Consider the following 22,343-nt stretch of genomic DNA (forward strand, 5'->3'; position numbering starts at 1 on the left):
AGAGAAAGAAAAAGAAAAAGAAAAAAAAATGAAATCGAATATCAATTATCGATAATAATCCTGATTGACACTCAGCAAAATAACTCAGTAAACTTTCTACTCGTAAAATTATGACAAATATGCGGTAAATTTAAATGTTTCCGGAATTTGGAAAATACTGAATGGAGAACGAACGAATGATGCGTGTAAAAAGTTCGTTACGAAAGGATCGATCGTTTTGTGAAAGAATTTGGGACGCTTTAAACATTTTATTACGAAACGACGTTAATGTCGACTACACATTCCTTCCTTTGGTGTTCTCAATATATTCTTGCTACATATACCAAATACGACGTAACTATGTTCCATTGTATTGACATCGTTCCTATTAAATAGTATATAAAGTCATTTCTATTAAACAGTAGTATTATAGGATCGTTGTCCTGAACAGATTATAATAGATTGTTTTGCGAGAGAGTCTTCTATCATGAAACTTTTTCCTTATTTCTTTTCTTAAAAGCTATACGTCCGAGCAAGACGGCAACGCGTTCCGGTGATAATACAAACTGATAAGATAGCAAACCATGCAGCTGTCTTCACAAAAAAAGAAATTTTATATATATATATATATGTATATATATGATTGTTCTCATTCTACATCAACAGGATGTTCAATCTCGTTCCTGTGCTATCGTTCAATTTACGTAGAGCAAACTTAGTAACAAATTAAGTCAACGACATATTTAATAGAAAGAACTCAGAAAAATTTCCTAAAAAAAAATTTGTCTTCCAATTGAGAACTTTTCGGAATATTTTTATTCTTGAATTTGGCAAGCGGTGACTCATTAGAAAAAAAAAGAAACAAAAAAGATGAAACTATTATTGCAATTAACAGATTATGAACATTTATTTTTACCCCATCGAGTTTATCGTCAGAAAACTTCGTTTCTTCGTTTTTAGACTCTGAAGTCTAATTGATGCACATCTAAACATGTACCACATGCATAAATACATACATACATAGATAGATGTATACGTCGAACATTTAGATTGGTTATCGTTGTTTTTTCTTCAGCCCGTAAAGTGCCTACGACGCATATCGTTTAATGCACACATCTTTCGTATCGAAGTTTCTCTTATTTCTTCTTCGTAGTCATTTTTCTTCCGAAGAAAAAAATTTTTTTTCTTTTCTTTTTTTTTTCTTTCTTTCCTTTTTTTTTTCTTTTTTTTTTTTTTTGCTTTTTAATTTTAATATCGTTTATTTTAACATCGCCTTCGAATATTTTTATATAGATAAGAAAAATAGAAATGCGTCGGGAGAAATTGGAAGCGTGTATCTTAAAAAGTTTTCGGTTGAACTTGTGGAACGAACGAATGTCAGTACTTATAGTGACTCATGCCCGACTGATTCAGCGATCAGAGAGGTGGGGGAGGAACGAGAGAGAGAGAGAGAGAGAGAGAGAGAGAGAGAGAGAGAGAGAGAGAGAGAGAGAGAGAGAGAGAGAGAGAGAAAGAGAAAGAGAGATGGAAAAAAGGACAAGATGGAAACAGGTGGGGCGGGGGCGGTAGATTACAAGAATCTCTTGTGCATTCGTTCCATCCATAATGATTCGTCATCTTGAGTCGAGAATCAAATCATCCATCGAATAAGTTCTTTAACGTATTCGAATAAGACCTTGTAAATTTGGTGCTATCTTTATTTTCTACCGTCGAGTAATAACGCCAAGAATCCTCTGACGAACGTATACGTGTATCTAGAGAGCTTGTTCTATCGTATTACCAATTCGTCAGCAAATTATTTTGTAATGTCTTTGAGAGCACGAGATTGGCCTCGTCTTTCCTTTACTTTTATTTACTGTTTCTTTTTCTCTCTCTCTCTCTCTCTCTCTCTCTCTCTTTTTTCCTATATATAAATTCTTCGAAATTCTTCCTCGCTTTACTTGCTGATAAAGATGAAGATTGAAACAAGCTTCGTGAAACAAACTGTAAATATTTTGTAGATTTTAATGAGGAATTTTCATCCAGAAATCTCTATTATCTCGATCGTAATAGAACCCAGGTCGAAGACTTTGCTTCGATTAATATTCATTGTATACTATGTGTACTAGTCGCACACACGCGAGAGAAGAAACGCGATCGTGCATGTCAAAGTAACGGTTGGACTATGAATTACGAAGAGAAGAGTAAAGGGGATAGATTACATTTTGGAATTTTCCTGCTAGTATTTCTCCGAGGACAAATTCGCGAGAATAAGTTATCGGAGAAACTTTATCTTACATATCCTTAAGTCGATATACCTGCGAGTAATATACCTGCGCGTGGTATGAAGGATTTAATGTAGACATTGAATTTATTAAGAGAAAACTAACAAAAGAAGAAAAAAAAAAAAGCAAAAAAAGTAAAAAAAGAAAAAAGAAAAGAGAAAAAAACACTGAACAGCTGACGTGTTCAATGAACGTCAATTTGAGCGACGAATTACGTTACTTGAATCCAAACCAACGTAACTATCTTAAATTGGGCACGTCGGTTATAAACTGTCCATACTGATAAGACTATAAATTAGTAATGATAAAAAACGAAAAAAAAGGAGTCGCTGAATGCGTCATAATATACATATATGTAGGTATACATACATAATGTCAGGAGAAAAAAAAGAGATGAAAAAAAATCTCTGAAAACTTTCGCTAATAAAAAGATGGGTTATTTATATATATATATATATATATATATATATATATATATATATATATATGTAAATAAAGCGGTGAGAAATATATTTTTCGTTATTACAGACGGATAGACACGGTCGTACGTTGACCATAAAATTATGTCTCTGTTGTGTAACGATCGAGAACTCTCTCTCACTCGTTCGTCGTTATCCCAAACCTTATATGGTACGAATTCGAACGTTCTTATTTCTTATTACCTTCTACGGTAAAAACGTACGTTTAATCCTATTACTAATAGTTGCCGTTGAGGGTAACTCTAATTGATGATGAGATAATTATTATTGCTAAAACAATTTAAGTCGGAGGTAATAAAGGGTATCACAAATCGATCCGGATTACATCGGGCTAACGATCTACGTTCTCTAATAACGTTCTATGATTTACATCTATTATCTAGCTAGTTAATACCCATCAACTATCTATTCTATGTATGTATACGTGTACATAGTATTGAACGACGCACTATACTATTTATCGCCTACGTATTTCGAATAACAACCCACGTAATTTGCGTTAGAATAGATCATAGATGGTCACATTTAATTAACGTCCCCGTCCTCGTATATGCATATGTACACGTTTCTTCTTTCGCCCTATTTGAGCGATTCTAGTAACCTTCTCGTTTTGACTTTCCTAATCGATAATTATCAAGTGGGCCTGGCTAAACTTCCCAGCATTCGAAGTTATTTACCATAACGTAAGACTTTGAAGGATATAAGTTTCCGACTAATTCATCATTTTTAACATACTTTTCCGAAAGTATTAAAAAAAAGAAATCAATCTCAAGCTAGAGAATCTAATTTAAAGAAAAATTACTTTGATAAATAACTCTTACCAAGTCGATAATAGTTAATAATCTATGTAATGTTTACGCTGGTTTAGTTATTTTGTTCTCCATGCACATGTGTGTGTATATATATATATAGATATGTGTATATATGTGTATATATATATATATATATATATATATATGTATATACATGTATTTAAAACTTTATACATGTTTTTAATGCGCACATTCATCAGAACAGTCTTCTCGTATAATTTTATTTCTTTCTATAACACATATAACCATATACGTATATTCTTGAAAATTTTCCATTTTAAAAATATTTTTCGTCGAATGATTCATTCCAAATATCGATCTTACGTTCGACATTTTGAAAGATAGACTAATCAAATAGTTAATCGAGTCGAGGCTAGTCAAGAATCACATACATATCTCTCTCAGTCACGTTTTCATAAAAAAGTAAAAAAAAAATGGCGTCAATGTTTGCCGTGGATTCATGAAGACCCTTCTCTGAGCTCACTCCAGCATATATCCAATGCCATGACATTGTTATTCGATAAAAGTAAGTAAGAGAGAGAGAGAGAGAGAGAGAGAGAGAGAGAGAGAGAGAGAGAGAGAGAGAGAGAGAGAGCGAGTGAGAGAGAGAGTGGGGCGGGGAGGATGGGAGATGGATGGATTGGAGGAAGGGAAAGGGAAAACGTATTCGAGGCGATCGTACGCTCTCCACGCGTTTCATTTACTCTCCGCAGCACGAAAGTATGCATGGTAATACAAAAGTGACGTCATACGCATCGGTTCTCTCACGAATACATGAGCGATCCTTCTGAAGCAGGTGACGTCATGCTCCGATACGACTAGACAAAAAAGTATTTTTTTCTTTTTCTTTTTTTCATGGGACGTATACTAAATATGAAGAGAGAAGTCGTTCAATTTCGATCGATGGCGCCGAATACTTCGTTTTCATTTTATTTATTTATTTATTTTTTTTTTCTTTTTTTTTTTTTCGTATTTAAACGATGTGCGCGTGTATTTGCAGCTGTGTGCATGCACGTGGAATGCGTCAGGATTTCGAGAGGACTCGAGATCAGCTCCACAAGCGACCCCGTGCCGCGCCCTTTTTGCCATACACATATACGACAAAGTCCAATAAACTTCCTTAGACTCCAGCGATCGTGCACGATTATCGGCTCAGAAAAATGGCGTCTCAAACAAGTTCCCTCTCCCTCTCTCTCTCTCTCTCTCTCTCTCTCTCTCTCTCTCTCTCTCTCTTTGTCTCTTGCAAAAGTCCTCAATCCTGAATTTCAGTTTGGAATTTTTAAAATTCCTTCTTATCCTTCATACTACTTATTTTTTTCTTTTTGTATTTGTATATAATATATTTGTATATAATATGGATAACAGATACCGTTCTTATCGAAGATATTTAAGTTCAGAAACGTTTATGTTTCAAAGAGGTACGAAGTTGTCTTCCGTTATAGAAGAGGGATTCGAAAAACCGGTTTTTACAAAATATTCTTTGGTATAGTCGGATGAACGTAGCCCGTTTCCACGCAGTATTCGATGTCCTCCGAAAGTTCCTCCCTTTAATATCTCTCGAGTATAACACTCACGATCAATACGATCGTGACTAGTTGAACGCATCTCTGATGAATACCGAGTGTTGTCGAGAATAATTCTCGATGAAAAGAAGAGGGAAAAATCGTAGACTAATTTGATTATCGAATATTTTCAAAAGATAATATGCTCGAGAAGATAGAGAAATTACGATAAAGTTATTCGGTTTGATTATCTTTGAAAAGTTGCGCTAAGTTGTTCGATCTATTGCCGGTTGAAATGCTAATCGCGCATGCGCAGAAAGATGTCGCGGGCATTTTAAACAGCGAACAACGCGGATCGCGTGTAAAATAACGTATCGTGCTAATGTCTAGCTTATCGAATGCGGAACTTTCCTTCAACGTTTATTTTGTTTCCTCGTGCTTCCTTTTATTCCTGAGTAATGTAGAAATACACGGAAAGATAGAATTCCTTTCAAACTATAGAACCAGAGCGTAATATTAACTGACTCAAAATCATACGATGAAACTTGTTTATTTCAGGTATATAGCAAAACTAGTTTGTATCGTGCTATTATATTCATATATAAATATAAACATACGCGCTTACACATCACTTTATATCCTTCTTTCCATGTAGTTTTAGAGTTAACACGAACGAAGTTAACTTTTTCTGACGTATTTAACGTGCCACTCATATATATGTATGTATGTATGTAGTACGTTCGACACAACGATAATTACGTACGACTCGTGCTATAAAAGGATTGCATCTAACTCGACGCAAAATATGACGAGACATACATTTACTCGATTTATAAATACTCTCGATACTACTCTCAATTTCTCGATTTTCTTTTCGTCGTCATCGTCGTGACGAGAATAAAGAAATAGAGAAATAGAGATAATGCTTGTTGGAAACGGACGAAAGAGAAACGAGATATCGAGAGAGAAAGGGTAAAAAAGATAAAAAAGAAAAAGATATGTACATAGAAAGAGTAAGAGAAAGAAAAAGAAGAAGAAAAAGGAGTATGGAAGAAACGATTCTAGCAAGAAAGCAAAGACGAGTCCTTATAAGTACGAACGTCCTTAACCTGCTTCTTCTCGCGGTGCCTTAAAGGCACTTTGACGCAATCTTCCAAGCAAAACGAGTCGATTCCTTGCGACTTCTCAAACTCTATACCTTTTGCGATCTTCTCCATAAAAGGATCGCTTCTCTCTCTCTCTCTCTCTCTCTCTCTCTCTCTTTTTTTCTCCTTCCACCTCTCTCTATCTTTTTCTCCTTCTCTCTCTCTCTCTCTCTCTTTCTCTCTATCTTTTTCTCCTTCTCCTTATCTCTTTTTTACTTATCCGTTTTATTTATCCTTATTCTGAACAGATAGAGAAAGTATCAAAGCCGACTCGATTTCTCTCTCTCTCTCTCTCTCTCTCTCTCTCTCTCTCTCTCTCTCTCTCTCTCTCTCTCTCTCTCTCTCTCTCTCTCTCGATAAAACGAAATAGAGTTCGTGACCCTTTAACTCTTTGGCTACAGCGAAGTTGCTCTTAGATATCTGCAATCTCATTGTATTATGCAAATTATTGATTTTTTATTTAAGTTATATCAAATTAATATATAATGAATTATAAATGAATAAAAAAGAGAATGTCAGGATAAAAAAATAACGTTGATTGCCATGAAAATATAAAAATATGCTTAATTCATGTAGAATTTTATTGGATGACTATAGTCATTTTTTTTTTTTTTTTTTTTTTTTTTTTATACAGAATTCAATACTGGTAGACAACTTTAGTCATTTTTAGTAATGAAAGAGAAAAAAAAAGATATACAATTATTTTACATTCTTTAGTTTTTCTTAAAACTTATGAAATTATTAAGCTTCTTTTACATTCTTTAGCAAAAAAGGACATTTTATTTCGTAAAATTACGATTGTCCTTTTTTGAATTATGAATTTCAAGATTTACGAATATGTGCGAAATTGAAGTCAAGTTTGAATCACGTTTCGACGATGCCCTCGAAAGTGTGAGCACCATTTATGGTATTCTTAATGATCCCTGCTATATCATACGATACATCTCGATCATTATACGATATATTCTGTTTCGTGATATACGTACCGTATCTTTTCGTCGAAGGATGCGTTTATTGCGGTGGTCCATAAGCGGGAATGTTAGGCAGGTCGAGCCTTTCGAGACCGGTTTCGAGGACCTTCGCATGGTCTTGTCGTTGAAGGAAAAGAAGAAATGAAATAAAAAAAAGGAAAGTAAACGAAAAGAAAAAAAAAAAAAATCAAAGACAAAACTCATTTTGTGTCCTTGTAGATCCAAGAACCCGGTCAAAACTTTCTGAGATCTAACTTGAATTATTCGATTTTTTTTTTTTATATTTGTTTAATGTTCCCTTTCCTTTTCTGTTTTTTGTTTTCTTGTCTTTGTTTTTTAGTTTGTAAAAAAATAACTCGATTTTATTTCAAATTTGTAATACTGACGTTAGTTCCTTATCTCTTTTTACGTTTGATTTAGTATATGTATACGCATGCTCATCGTTCTTTGTTCTCTAAGTAAAAAACGGATGAACAAAAAATAGGGGAGAACCAAACTTCTCACAAGAATGACTAATACTTGGAAGATCGTATGAGCCAGAGGGAAAGTGAACACGTGAATCACGTCGTAGGTAGTTTGGGAAACAGGTGTGACGATGTTACTAACACGTGGAAGAATCTTTGTATAAATTCATAAAGCTGTTTTTATTCCTTTTAGAATGATTCTATAACGTTAATATAAATACGATATCGGAAGAATTTAGCTTGTATTTCATTGAGAATGACATAAGCAACTTTATTATATCAAATAATCTTCAAGCTCATGAACAATAAAAATATAGATGGTCTTTTATAAATTTTATCCACTTTTCTAAATTGATTCTTTAAACTTTGTAATCTCATTGCATCGTCAAAAAAAAAAAGAAAGAAAAATAAATAAAAGGAAAAAACAGATTATGCAGACGTTACTCGACACTTTCGAAAGTTGAAAAATCCACGCACATCCAAAGTTCAATCTTGAGCGAGATTCTCGTTTGCTATTCGAGTATTCGCTTAATGTTATCGCACTATTTTAAATTGTTTCTCGTCGGTATACGCATAAATCAATAAAGACGTGTCACGACCTCACTAATTATTTATTTTCTCAAGGACAAACGCGGAAATCGGAGTCGATCCTCCGATGCATATTCATTTCAGTTTTATACTTTTTATCATTTCAATCGAAGAAATTAATTTTCGTTGACAAATAAATTATTTTAATAATTAATATAATTTTGTATACATATGTTTAAAATATCATATTGACTATAAATAAAAACGACACTTTGTATGTTTCCAAACATCGTATAAATTTTCGTAATATCTAAATGCAACAGAGATCGATATTTCTACGACGAAAGTTCACTTAGAAAAGTTTTCAAATTTTTGAGAAGTTGCAAGTTCCACAATCCTAAGATTCTTTTTGTTTGATTAAAAAGTCTATACACGTTCATTTCACCATTTCAAAGAGTTCTTTTGACTTTAAAGAAACAAGACGAGAAGCGAAAACCAAGCATGAGAGAGAGAGAACAATCGAGAGAGAGAATCGATCGGTCATCTCCTGAAAGCTTCTTTAGTGTCTCCCAACCAATTTGCTAAAATCTAAATCGTCAGTTGAAGAAGTTTTTTCTTTTTATTTATTATTTAAAGGATTATTTAATAAAAAACAAAAATTAAAATTGTACATAAATCAAGTTATAAATACCCATTAAGTCATTTTTTAGATCAAAAAAGAAAAACATATTTTTCTATCAATTTTTCTATCACTTTTACTGACGTTGTGACTAACAGTAATAATCTTTAAAAGAAAGTTAATGCACAAATCGGAAATAAATTCGATTATTGGCAGGTATGATCATTTAGACGTTAACGTAATTTCGTTTCTTTTTAATAAGAAAAATATACAAAATATGATGGAAATACAACCGATTTAAAAGAGACTCGTCGTGTCGTTATCTATCTATCGAGTAATTTTTCTTTCTCACGTTGCCTTTATTTTCTTTGGCTCGACGCGAAATGGCGTACAACGTATACGTGTCTTCTTTATGTGGGTATGTGTGTGTATGTGCGCGCGCGGGTGTATATGTACACACACGCATGTATATACCTACGTACGTATGTACATATGAACGAAGGGATTGCGTAGGTGTAACATTCTTAAACTGTAAATGGCGCTTAAATTTCTACACTTGGCCGCGTTTAACCGAAAGACAAAGTGAGAATAAAGGAGAGAAACATTATGTTAGCTTGTATCTTTTTCATTTGTAACTCGTGCCTTTACACATACACACACACACACACACACTACTACGTACGTTTTAGCTGTTACTATTAAATCTCTATTATCAATTAAAATGTTACCTTCTTATTTAACGATCAAATTTAACTGAAGGTTTATCAGAAAATCAATAAAACTTCAAATTTATATAGTTTGAATACGAAAATAAACTTGTAAATCTCAATATCTATTTCTAATTGAAATAATTTTTTTTTTTCATGATTTTTACAATTACGAAATATTGAAATTAAAATATCTATGTTATAATATCGTGAGAAAAGTTAATCGAATTTTATATTATTATTTATTTCAGACGTATTCTGGACTGTTCTGCGTCGTGGTAAATCCTTACAAAAGATTGCCGATTTATACGGAAAAGATAATGGAAAGGTATAAGGGTATAAAAAGACACGAGGTACCACCCCACGTTTTCGCCATCACTGACACGGCCTACCGTTCGATGTTACAAGGTAATTATTAACGATAACGTATGTTTTCGATACTTTACGATGTACCATTGAAAAAGTGGTACATGACGTAATAGCGACAAACGATAATGGAAAGAATATTTGAAAAAAAAAAACCGTTATGTACTTTGTAGATCGCGAGGATCAGTCCATTTTGTGTACCGGTGAGTCTGGAGCAGGCAAGACCGAGAACACGAAGAAGGTCATTCAATATCTGGCGTATGTTGCTGCTTCGAAACCCAAGTCCAATGCGGTAAGAACTTAACACACGGACATTCTTTTTTAGTCCGTAAGTTAGAAATGTTCTTTCTCTTTCTAATTTCTCTTTGTATCTTTTTCTCTCTGGAGAGATACCAGTGTATGTATAGGGTGTCTAAGAAAAAAAAATTGTTTTCTTTAAGAAGAAATTTAGGAGATAAGATGGAAGAAAAATTTTTTCGTTAATACTGAAACATGTTGATGACCGGCTATTATACGGAAAAAGTGTAATATGTTCCATGTTTCGACTATAATTGAATGTTTCCAGTTTATAATTGAATTAAAATCATTATTAAAATATTAAAAAATTCTCAATTTGCACGAATCGCATATTTACTTTAATAATTACATAAGTTGCATGCATGCAAAACCAGCATACTCGTGACCGGTCAACAATGAATTAAATGGAAAACATTAGGTTAATAAGATATATTGTGTGTTGATAGTATCTAACGACTAAAGATCAAAAAATATCTTTCCGAGGGTACTTTTAATTTTTTAGCATTATTCAAGCAAATACATATTCAAAGGATAATTCCATCATTTAAAAGTACATATATTCATATCTATATAAATACAAGTATAAGACATTAATGTAACTCGATCGTGAATGAATATAAACGTCATCAAGATCGCTATCGAGATACCGTGTATTTCAAGAAATCATTCCATTGATACCGATCCGATATCTGCGAATATTATTTTTATAACGTTCTAATAGATGTATTAGAACTGAATATAGAGAACTGAATAATTAAATTAATATATTCTAACTAATTGAGTCAGTTTCGCAATGATCAACTTTTATTATATAGTTGATCAGTAAATTCGATTCGTTTTTCACGAATTCTTCAGGTAAATGGGCCAATTGATGACAGGAAGTTAGCATTTCTGTGAATCGGAAGATTTTGTAACCGTAAAGAGTCCGCATTAGCGGAACTCCAACCTCAATTTCCGAATCATGACATCATTTCAAACCGCTTATTTAAATTCGAACAACTCAACAATGCGCATTTCCCAATTAAATGTGATATTTCTTTCTTTATACATATGTGTGTTTATATTAGCTCGACACAAATAAGGCATCTTTACGTGTACGTGTATTTTTATTAATTTTATTGTATAGGATATACAGTTAATGTATACTTACAATTAGTTATAGATCCGACCATTAAAAGCGTATTACTCTAATCTATAAAAATTATACTTGAGAACTTTCATAGTTATTACATTTGTTATAAATGCCATTAGAGAAACATTATGAATTAGTAATCTTATCTCTTGATCTACGTGATACATCGTTCATCCTATCTCACTAATTACAAATCGTTAACTGCTTGCCGATGATAGCGTAACACATAGATATACATTATTCTAGATTTATTTTCATGAATAATTAATTAATAATTACGCGTATTAAATGAAATTATTTAAAAAAACATAATACAAAAATACTTTTGATACCATTGATTTGATACAATTATCTTTTCTTTTGTTTTTTTCCTTTTTTATCCTAGGATTTTGATATTTATTTATTTTTTTTCTTTTTTACGAAATAAATTTCTTACCATTCACTTTTATTCAAACACATACTACGAGTGCCTTTAAAAATAGTGACTTTCTTTATTCGTTTCTCGATTGCATACAGTAAGCTCTTTGTTATATATCCGTGGTAGCAATGCGTCGTCTGAAAATGCAAAGCTTGAATTGTGACGTACGTACGTATAAACCACGGTCTTCTTTGATAAATAAAGATCGTTCGTTTCTGGAGCGTACTAAAATATCTTACGGGAAATATGGGAACTATTCGATCGTTTAATCTTTTCTAATTGAATGTATGGATCATATTCTCTTAAAGAAACACGAACAAATTTTTATCATAAAGAAAAACACTTGGATCGTGATCTTTTTTATGATTTAAACGCGTTTAGAATTATATTAGAATATAAGCGTTATTCTATCGAGATGGAAAATAGAGTTATCGCCCGTATGAATTTATAGATTATAAATCGCTACGAAGAACGATCATTTATGTCATCCTGTCGAAGGCCACGGTAACTTTAATACGATTTCGATTAGTCTAAGCAAGCTTGCTTCATGATATATAGGGATAAAATAATGGCGATGATAGGATTCTAACGTCGATCATGTTCAATCTATTTATATTGCGTTTCGTTTTCTTTTAATCTCCATTAGTATATGCAGACTCGCGATCATCGAGAGACGCGCGACGTTCTCTCGAAGGACCTCTCCTTTTTCAGATAAACGCTCTATTTATCAACCCAAGTTACTTTGAGTCACACGCGTGCACGTACACACACACACACACACACACACACACACACACACACACACACGTGCGTATACGGTGCAACCTACTTAATCTTTTCTGACTCATCGTTATGTGAAAACGATGCCTAAACTAGTTTTTCCCAAAGAAAAATACCTTTTAAATTTGTTCAAATGAAGGTGCAAGTGAATGGATAATATATTGAATACATTGAAGATTTTGTACATCCTTAAGAATTTTGTTAAGTTTAACAAAGTACTCTTTGGATGTAGAATATTTTTAAATTCTATTTTTCAATGTTTTTATTTGAAATAATTCAAAGTTCCTAAACCGTATTACACGATTTTGTCGTAAACTTCAGTATCATCATAAATTTACTTTCTTTGAAGAAAATCCTAAGTCATATCTTCTGAAAGAAAAAAGAAACCTTTTTAAGTAATAATAATAATTATGATACAAATAATAATAATAATCATTATTTTTTTTTATGGTCTCTCCACATAAGCAAGTATCGAGCGTGTAAATAAACGGTAACGAGAAGGCAGTAGAGAAGAGACACTGGGGATTGTATTTTGGACCGCGAGAGTAAAAGACACGTCGTCGGTTCTACCAAGAGATTTATAAATTCATTCACGTTAAGAATCCTTCCTTTCGAAGTAAATACATTATTCATGTTCTTTTAAACCAGGCTGGAAATGATTTAGGATGGATAGGAGGACAATGAAAGTTCGTTACATAAATAAATGATAAAATAATATGCGAGGACAGCTGAAATCTCGTTGGTTAGATACTCATATATGGTATTACATATATATGTATACCCGTATATATATGCGAGTAACAGCAAAAATCGGTGAACCGTGAGAGTAATACATATGCGAAGCCATGGCCCAACTAGTTTCTTTTTTTTTTCTCCCAAGGTACATATATTCATACCTGGTGCTTGTATCTACCATGATTTCATTCGATCCTTTTATGTGTTACCATAAACCTATCGTGATAAGATACGAAGAATGGAGAGAAAAATGGAAATATCGATTCGAAAGAAAAAATATGGAACGTTATTTAATATTGAAAATATTCTTTCGTTTTCGGTGCTGACATTTTGGCTGCCTTCCATCAATAGACCCCAAGCCCGGCGTTAATCATAGTAAGTCGATATAAAACAAAAACCTATACGTATTTAAATTCAGTAATCACATTTTCAATCAAATGCAATCAATGTTATCTGCTTCTTCTTTTTTTCTCTTTTTTTATTTCTTTTTCTTTTTTTTTTTTCTTTTTTGTCTTTACTAACAATTGGTTTTGGACTTTGGTAATAATGAATAATATTTAATAAATTGTATATACACATAAAACAATGCAATAAAAGTGCAACAATTAACGAACGATTTATATATATAACGATAATAGTTAATTTTTCATTGCTGTCTAACAAAGATCTTTCCTCACTTTTTTCTCGCTGCTTATGGATCCAGGCATCTGGGAGTGTGTCGGACAAGTTTGCGGTAATTAATGTGAGGAGGAGAAAAAAACAATTATTAACATTATTTGGATGTGGTGTCGTAAAATTGGTGTCGTAAAATTGGTGTCGTCTATTCCTTTTAATCCTTCGTGTTATTAATATTTAAAATTTTCCTATTCTTCAATCGCTTTGGAGTTTTAGAAAGGAGCCGGTATTAAAAATCCATTAATACTTTATTATCTTTATTTCATTATTATTTAATCTCTCTCTTTTTTTTCTTTTTTTTTTTTTAAATCAAATTTTATAGTATTTTAATCATCATATTAAAAAGAAGAAAGATTATGTTTTTAAATGAATATTATATAATGATACTTCGCAAGAATTTATAGTACCAATATAATATTGTAGCTATAATTTGTTGTTCATATTCTTACGCTCCGATAATACCTTCAAGTTATAGGTCACCTGATATATATATATATATATATATATATATATATATATATATATATATATATAATCGTACTTCCAATTGGTTAACAATAAGCTTGTGTATATTTGTATAACTTGTTTGGGGATATGTATACTAATACCTTGAAAAAAATGTAATTGACAATCGGCAGTAAAAAGTTTTAGCAAAAATATCAGTTAGCCAATACGTTGCAGTTTCTCATGCTCATCGTTTCTTTTACTTATTATTTGGAAAATATCAAATGTTGATGCATCCGTATGTCGTTATATGCTTTGTATATGTATATACGTTTATTTTCGATATCAGTCCATACCAGTGTTTTTTTTTACTGTATTCTGAGAGGACAATAAAGATATTGGAAAAAAAAGATAATATTGAAAGCATCAATGGAAAATAGTCGTTCGCAGAAAGCATTTCTATTTCTATTTTTTCTTTTATCGTCAACATATAAATGAACATGCAATGCTTTATTGGCAGCTTATATTTCATGCTCTGCTGTAATTTAAAACGAAAACGACAATAAGTATTTAAAATTGATATAATCGAGATAAAATTTATATATAAAAAAGAAAAAAAAATTACAAAAGAATTGCTTATTGTCGTTAATAAAATTGTCAACCCTTTCTGAAATTTATTATACGTGCTTACATTTTGTCAAAAATCTGTATGATCTTTTCTGTTTTCCTTTTCTTTTTTTTTTTTTCTTTAATCTCCCATGCTTATCATCTTGCTTTTATATTTTATTATAGGGCGAACTCGAACAACAGCTCCTTCAAGCAAATCCAATTTTAGAAGCATTTGGAAACGCAAAAACTGTGAAGAACGACAACTCGTCTCGTTTCGTAAGCACCTCTGACAATTAGCATTAGTAACATTTACTCATGTACGATATTTATCAATTTCTTTCCCTCTTCTTGCTTGTCTTTTAGGGCAAATTTATTAGGATAAATTTCGATGCCTCCGGTTATATCGCAGGTGCAAATATCGAGACTTATCTTTTAGAGAAATCAAGAGCGATCAGACAAGCCAAGGATGAAAGAACTTTCCATATATTTTACCAGTTGCTTGCTGGTGCCTCATCGGAACAAAAAAGTATGTACCGATAAATAACTAAGATAATATATTGATCATGATAAGAAATATAAGACGTTTGATTATTACATTTTTCTTTTTTTCTTTACAGAGGAATTTATATTGGAGGACCCTAAACATTATCCGTTCTTATCCAATGGTATTCTGCCTGTACCAGGAGTCGATGATTCCGCTGAATTCTTCTCAACAGTGAAATCGATGCACATCATGGGTATGACTAACGAAGATTTCTCATCGATCTTCCGCATTGTTTCTGCAGTGATGCTATTCGGTTCCATGCAATTCCGTCAAGAACGTAATTCCGATCAAGCGACTTTACCTGATAATACAGTAGCACAAAAAATATCTCATCTGTTAGGTCTCAGTGTAACAGAAATGACAAAAGCTTTCTTAAAACCTCGAATCAAAGTCGGTAGGGACTTTGTAACTAAAGCACAGACAAAGGAACAGGTAGAATTTGCGGTGGAAGCTATATCAAAGGCATGCTACGAACGAATGTTTCGTTGGTTAGTTAACAGGATCAATAGATCTTTGGATAGAACGAAAAGACAAGGTGCCAGTTTTATAGGTATCTTAGATATGGCCGGTTTTGAGATATTCGAATTGAATTCCTTCGAACAGCTATGCATTAATTACACAAATGAAAAGTTACAACAGTTATTCAATCACACCATGTTCATTCTCGAACAAGAGGAGTATCAGCGAGAAGGTATCGAATGGAAATTCATCGACTTTGGACTCGATCTTCAACCTACGATCGATTTGATCGACAAACCAATGGGTATCATGGCTTTATTGGACGAAGAATGTTGGTTCCCCAAAGCGACCGATAAAACGTTCGTCGAGAAACTCGTCGGTGCACACAGCGTGCATCCCAAATTTATGAAAACAGATTTTCGAGGTGTCGCTGACTTTGCTATTATACATTATGCCGGTAAAGTGGATTATTCGGCGGCTAAATGGCTAATGAAAAACATGGATCCATTGAACGAGAACGTGGTAAGCCTTTTACAGGCATCCCAGGATCCATTCGTCTGCCATATTTGGAAAGACGCTGAAATCGTAGGCATGGCGCAACAAGCGCTGACGGATACACAGTTTGGTGCAAGGACTAGAAAAGGCATGTTTAGAACGGTATCTCAACTGTATAAAGAGCAATTGGCTAAATTAATGTTGACCCTGAAAAATACCAATCCGAACTTTGTCAGGTGTATTATTCCAAATCATGAGAAAAGAGCTGGTAAAATAGATGCTCCTTTAGTATTGGATCAATTACGATGTAACGGTGTGTTAGAGGGAATACGTATCTGCAGACAAGGTTTCCCAAATAGAATTCCATTCCAGGAATTTAGACAGCGTTATGAGTTACTCACACCGAACGTTATCCCGAAAGGTTTCATGGACGGGAAGAAGGCTTGCGAGAAAATGGTATGTATCTTCTCTTTAATACGAAATTTTGTTTAAAACCACATTGATTCTTATTTTTATTCGTTTCTTCCTAGATTCAAGCATTAGAATTGGATCCAAACCTTTATCGAGTTGGTCAATCAAAGATATTCTTCCGTGCCGGTGTTTTGGCTCATCTCGAAGAAGAAAGAGATTACAAAATAACCGATTTGATCGTAAACTTCCAAGCATTCTGTCGTGGTTTCTTGGCACGTCGCAATTATCAGAAACGTTTACAACAATTGAACGCCATTCGTATTATACAAAGGAACTGTGCAGCTTACTTGAAGCTTCGTAATTGGCAATGGTGGAGACTTTACACCAAAGTGAAGCCTTTGTTAGAGGTAACAAAACAAGAAGAGAAACTCACCCAAAAGGAAGACGAATTGAAGCAAGTTCGAGATAAACTCGAATCACAATTACACTCTGCCCAAGAATATGAACGTAAGTATCAACAAGCCATCGAAGAGAAAACGATGTTAGCCGAACAGTTGCAAGCTGAGGTAGAACTTTGCGCCGAGGCGGAGGAAATGCGAGCAAGATTGGCTGCGCGTAAGCAGGAGTTAGAAGAGATATTGCATGATTTAGAAGCGCGCATCGAAGAGGAGGAAGAGAGGAGTGCGGCATTGACACAAGAGAAGAAAAAATTGCAATTGAACATAAGCGATTTAGAAGAGCAATTGGAAGAGGAAGAGGCTGCTAGACAGAAACTACAGCTTGAAAAGGTACAGTGCGATGCAAAAATTAAGAAACTCGAAGAAGATCTTGCACTTTCGGATGATACTAATCAGAAACTGCTCAAGGAGAAAAAAATTCTCGAGGAACGTGCGAACGATTTGTCTCAAACTTTGGCGGAAGAAGAAGAGAAAGCAAAACATTTATCAAAATTAAAAGCGAAACACGAAGCAACCATAGCGGACCTCGAAGAGAGATTACTTAAGGATCATCAACAACGACAGGAAGTAGATAGATCGAAGAGAAAAGTGGAAACCGAAGTGTCGGATTTGAAGGAACAACTTTCCGAAAGAAAAACGCAAGTCGAAGAATTACAATTGCAATTGGGAAAACGCGAAGAGGAACTGAATCAAGTGATGGCAAAGATGGACGAAGAAGGTGCGGCAAAGGCGCAAGCACAAAAAGCGTTAAGAGAATTGGAGTCGCAATTAGCCGAATTACAGGAAGATTTAGAAGCAGAAAAAGCGGCGCGTAGTAAGGCAGAAAAATTAAAGCGAGATTTGAACGAGGAATTGGAAGCATTAAAAAATGAATTGCTGGATTCATTGGATACTACTGCAGCTCAGCAAGAATTAAGAAGTAAACGTGAACAAGAATTAGCTACTTTGAAGAAGAATCTTGAGGAAGAAACATCGGTACACGAAGCTACGTTATCTGATATGCGACACAAACATACGCAAGAGTTAACAGCTTTGAACGAACAAATGGATGCCTTAAAGAAAACTAAAGCTGCTTTAGAGAAAGCAAAGGGTTCTCTCGAGGCTGAAAATGCAGATTTGGCTACTGAATTGAGATCGATTAGTGCGAGCAGACAAGAATCTGATCGTCGTCGTAAACAAGCAGAGCAACAGTTAGCCGATGTCAGCGCCAAATTAGGTGAAATTGAGAGAAACAAACAAGAATTGGTAGAAAAGGTAACGAAACTTCAGCAAGAGGCTGAAAGCGTTATGCAACAATTAGAAGCAGCGGAATTGAAGGCTTCAGCCGCTTTAAAAGCATCGGCAACGTGCGAATCACAATTCACGGAACTTCAACAACAATTAGAGGAAGAGACGAGACAGAAACTTGCATTAAGTTCGAAACTTCGTGCGTTGGAAAGTGAGAAGGAAAGTATACATGAACAATTGGAAGAAGAAGAGGAGGCAAAACGTGGCTTGGAAAAACAAGTTTTGAATTTGAACGCTCAGCTGGTAGAAGCGAAGAAACGTGCCGAGGAAGAGGCAGAAGCGGCAGCAGCATTGGAAGAAAGTAGAAAACGTTGCGCAAAAGATATCGAGGCACTTCAAAGACAAGTCGAAGAATTGCAAGCAGCTAATGACAAGTTAGATAAATCGAAGAAGAAGATACAAGCCGAATTGGAAGACAGTATCATCGAATTGGAAGTGCAACGAGCCAAGGTGCTAGAATTAGAAAAGAAACAGAAGAATTTCGACAAGGTACTTGCAGAAGAGAAGGCCGTGTCGGAACAATATGCGGAACAGAGAGACAACGCGGAAAGAGAAGCACGTGAGAAAGAAACTAGAGTCCTTTCATTAACGAGAGAATTAGACGAACTTAATGAGAAGGTCGAAGAATTGGAAAGAGGACGTCGCGGGCTCCAATCGGAACTGGATGAATTGGTGAATAATCAAGGTACAGCTGACAAAAACGTGCATGAATTGGAAAAAGCTAAACGTGCTTTGGAATCGCAATTGGCTGAACAAAGGTCTCAAGTAGAAGAATTGGAAGATGAATTGCAGTTTACTGAAGATGCAAAATTAAGATTGGAAGTAAATATGCAAGCTTTACGTGCGCAATTCGAGAGAGATCTTCAAGCGAAGGAGGAACAAGCAGAAGAGAAGCGCCGAGGATTGGTCAAGCAATTGCGTGATGTTGAAGCCGAATTAGATGACGAAAGAAAGCAACGGGCGGCTGCAATAGCTCAACGTAAAAAGATGGAGAGCGATTACAAGGACATGGAGCAACAATTGGAGATTCATAACAAAGTGAAAGAGGATGCGTTGAAACAATTGAAAAAATTACAAGTACAAATAAAGGATTATACTAGGGAAATAGAAGAATTCAGGGCGGCTAGGGATGAATTAGCAGCTGGTGCGAAAGAATCGGAAAGGAAAGTAAAGAGTCTTGAAGCGGATTTGATGCAACTAACGGAAGACTTGGCTAACAGCGAACGCGCTAGACGAGCGGCTGAAAACGAGAGAGATGAACTTCAAGAGGAAGTTAACAACAATGCCAATAAAGGAACTTTAATGCTCGATGAGAAGCGTAGACTTGAAGCAAGAATCGCTACTTTGGAAGAAGAACTGGAAGAGGAACAATCTATTTCCGAGGTCGCTGTGGATCGTGCAAGAAAGGGACAGATCTCAATAGAACAATTGTCGACTGATTTGGCTACCGAACGATCTACGACACAGAAACTTGAATCTCACAGAATGTTATTGGAGAGACAAAACAAGGAATTGAAAGCAAAACTTGCCGAATTAGAAACTGCTCAACGTGCCAAGACAAAAGCTACAATACAGCAATTAGAATCGAAGATAAATAATTTGGATGAGCAACTTGAGACGGAAGCAAAGGAAAGGTTTGCTCAACAAAAGATCAATCGCAAATTAGAAAAGAAATTGAAAGAAATGACTATACAATTAGAAGATGAGAGGAGAAACGCCGATCAATACAAGGAGCAAGTGGAAAAAGTAAATGCTAGAATGAAAACACTGAAGAGACAGTTAGATGAAGCAGAAGAAGAAATCAGTAGACACAAAGCTATGAAGCGAAAAGCTCAAAGAGAGATGGATGATATGCTGGAATCTCAAGAGGAACTTACACGTGAAGTAGCAAATCTGAAGAACAAATTGAGGTAAATATCTAATAGACAATTCGGATAATTGACATTTTCGAAATAATGAGATAATTATAAATGCAATTGGAGTATAAGACCTTTCTATAGGCGCATAACACGCAACCCTCTTTTCGTAAATTTGTTTAAAGGCGTGGTGGACCTGCTATAAGTTTGAGCTCTACGAGGCTAAAACGTGGATCTGTACAAACTGGAGGGTCCGGCGATGATTCGACAACACAAGACGAAAGTATCGACGGGGAAGAAAATACTAATTGAAGTCCTATAAATCTTTTAAAATGTGCAAAAACGAGGAAAACAACCTGCGTCACGTTACGAAGCGACAACGATAGCGGAATTTCTCGATCTTATGTAAACATCGACTATATAAAGTCAATTGAATTTAGTACATTCGATCTAATATTCGCTTTCAGTGATAAAATTTTACAAGGAGGATAACGCATAAAAGTCCTGTTTCTTAAGAGTGCTATTAAGAGATATATAAAGATGGATCTTTGTATATTGATCCTGCGAATTGGATAATAGTTTATAGGAAGTAATTATTTCTTTGTTTGTATACTACTCTATTTGTTTTCTTCCTTATTTTCACTAGAGTTTTATATGCTTCCCATAAAATGCCATGAGACGTCGAGTGTAAGAAGAAGAAGAAGAGTCTTTTTTGTTTAAGGATATGTATATAATTTTACAACTTATTAATTAATAACTTGACCGCCGAGCGGTATGAATGCAAGCATGATTTTAAATTGATATGATGCAGAAGTTGTAATCAAGAAAAATAGAAGTCAATAACAAAGCGGATTACTGCATAATTTATAACAACTTAACAAAACTATTAGATAGCATTAAGATATTAGTCTTTATTATTATTATTATTATTATTATTATTATTATTATTATTATTATTATTATTATTATTATTATTATTATTATTATTATTATTATTATTATTATTATTATTATTATTATTATTATTATTATTATTATTATTATTATTATTATTATTATTATTATTATTATTATTATTATTATTATTATTATTATTATTATTATTATTATTATTATTATTATTATTATTATTATTATTATTATTATTATTATTTTTATTTTTATTATTATTATTATTATTATTATTATTATTATTATTATTATTATTATTATTATTATTATTATTATTATTATTATTATTATTATTATTATTATTATTAATTATTATAATATTTTATTATTATCACAAATAGTATCACAATTAAACTAATACTATGCGGATCATATAAATAAAATACGACAAATTGAGATGGATAGTTGTACTCCAGTTTCATTTTAAAAGGTTCGTACATTTGAAGTTTTCAATTGCATTTCGTCTTTCGTACATACTGCTTGCTTTCTCTTTAGCGATTAACATTTAGGTGAAATATTTATACTATAGTGTAATATTTGTCACATTATATCATTGCATTCATACGATCGTTGCGTTTAAGATTTGATTCCTCTATTAATTCTAAGCACAATTACATTTTTGGGGAAGTTAGATAACAGTGTGACGCAAAGACTTTATTTTTTTTGTACTTAAGACATTATAATTTTATTTATGATTTTTTGATTTAACTATTCAGTTGTTATTAACCTTTTGAAATGAACTGATTAGGGAAACGATTAAAAGAAAAAAAAAGGAATGTGAAAAAAAGAAAATACATTGTGACTCAAATTCGTCTGACTTGGGTGGATTCAAATATATAGATGCAAATTTCACAAATTGCGTTAAAGCGATCATCGACCCAAGTATCGTGAAGATGTTTTATATATGCATTTTTTTACATACACATTTTATGGAATCCTTTGTACCAAAAGGCATT

General features: G+C 33.5%; 1 protein-coding gene across 2 annotated transcripts in view; it reads left to right on the forward strand.

Annotated features, from left to right (window-relative positions):
- zip (myosin heavy chain 10) overlaps positions 1 to 21,362 on the forward strand; it is a 24,822-nt gene extending 3,460 nt beyond the window's left edge. The window contains exons 2-9 of one of the 2 annotated variants that reach the window (XM_035861589.2): positions 9,722 to 9,878; positions 10,010 to 10,128; positions 13,550 to 13,573; positions 15,110 to 15,202; positions 15,290 to 15,452; positions 15,544 to 16,880; positions 16,955 to 20,490; positions 20,622 to 21,361. In XM_035861589.2, the coding sequence (XP_035717482.1) occupies positions 9,722 to 9,878; positions 10,010 to 10,128; positions 13,550 to 13,573; positions 15,110 to 15,202; positions 15,290 to 15,452; positions 15,544 to 16,880; positions 16,955 to 20,490; positions 20,622 to 20,748 (5,556 nt within the window). In that variant the 3' untranslated portion in view covers positions 20,749 to 21,361. Of the gene's footprint in view, positions 1 to 9,721; positions 9,879 to 10,009; positions 10,129 to 13,549; positions 13,574 to 15,109; positions 15,203 to 15,289; positions 15,453 to 15,543; positions 16,881 to 16,954; positions 20,491 to 20,621 lie in introns of both variants that reach the window. The other variant, XM_035861590.2, reaches the window with a different exon arrangement.
- Positions 21,363 to 22,343: the final 981 nt, after the last annotated feature.

The sequence above is a fragment of the Vespa mandarinia genome, chromosome 2 (genome assembly GCF_050613455.1).
Source record: "Vespa mandarinia isolate Hongniang chromosome 2, ASM5061345v1, whole genome shotgun sequence".
NCBI classification, from domain to species: Eukaryota; Metazoa; Arthropoda; class Insecta; order Hymenoptera; family Vespidae; genus Vespa; species Vespa mandarinia.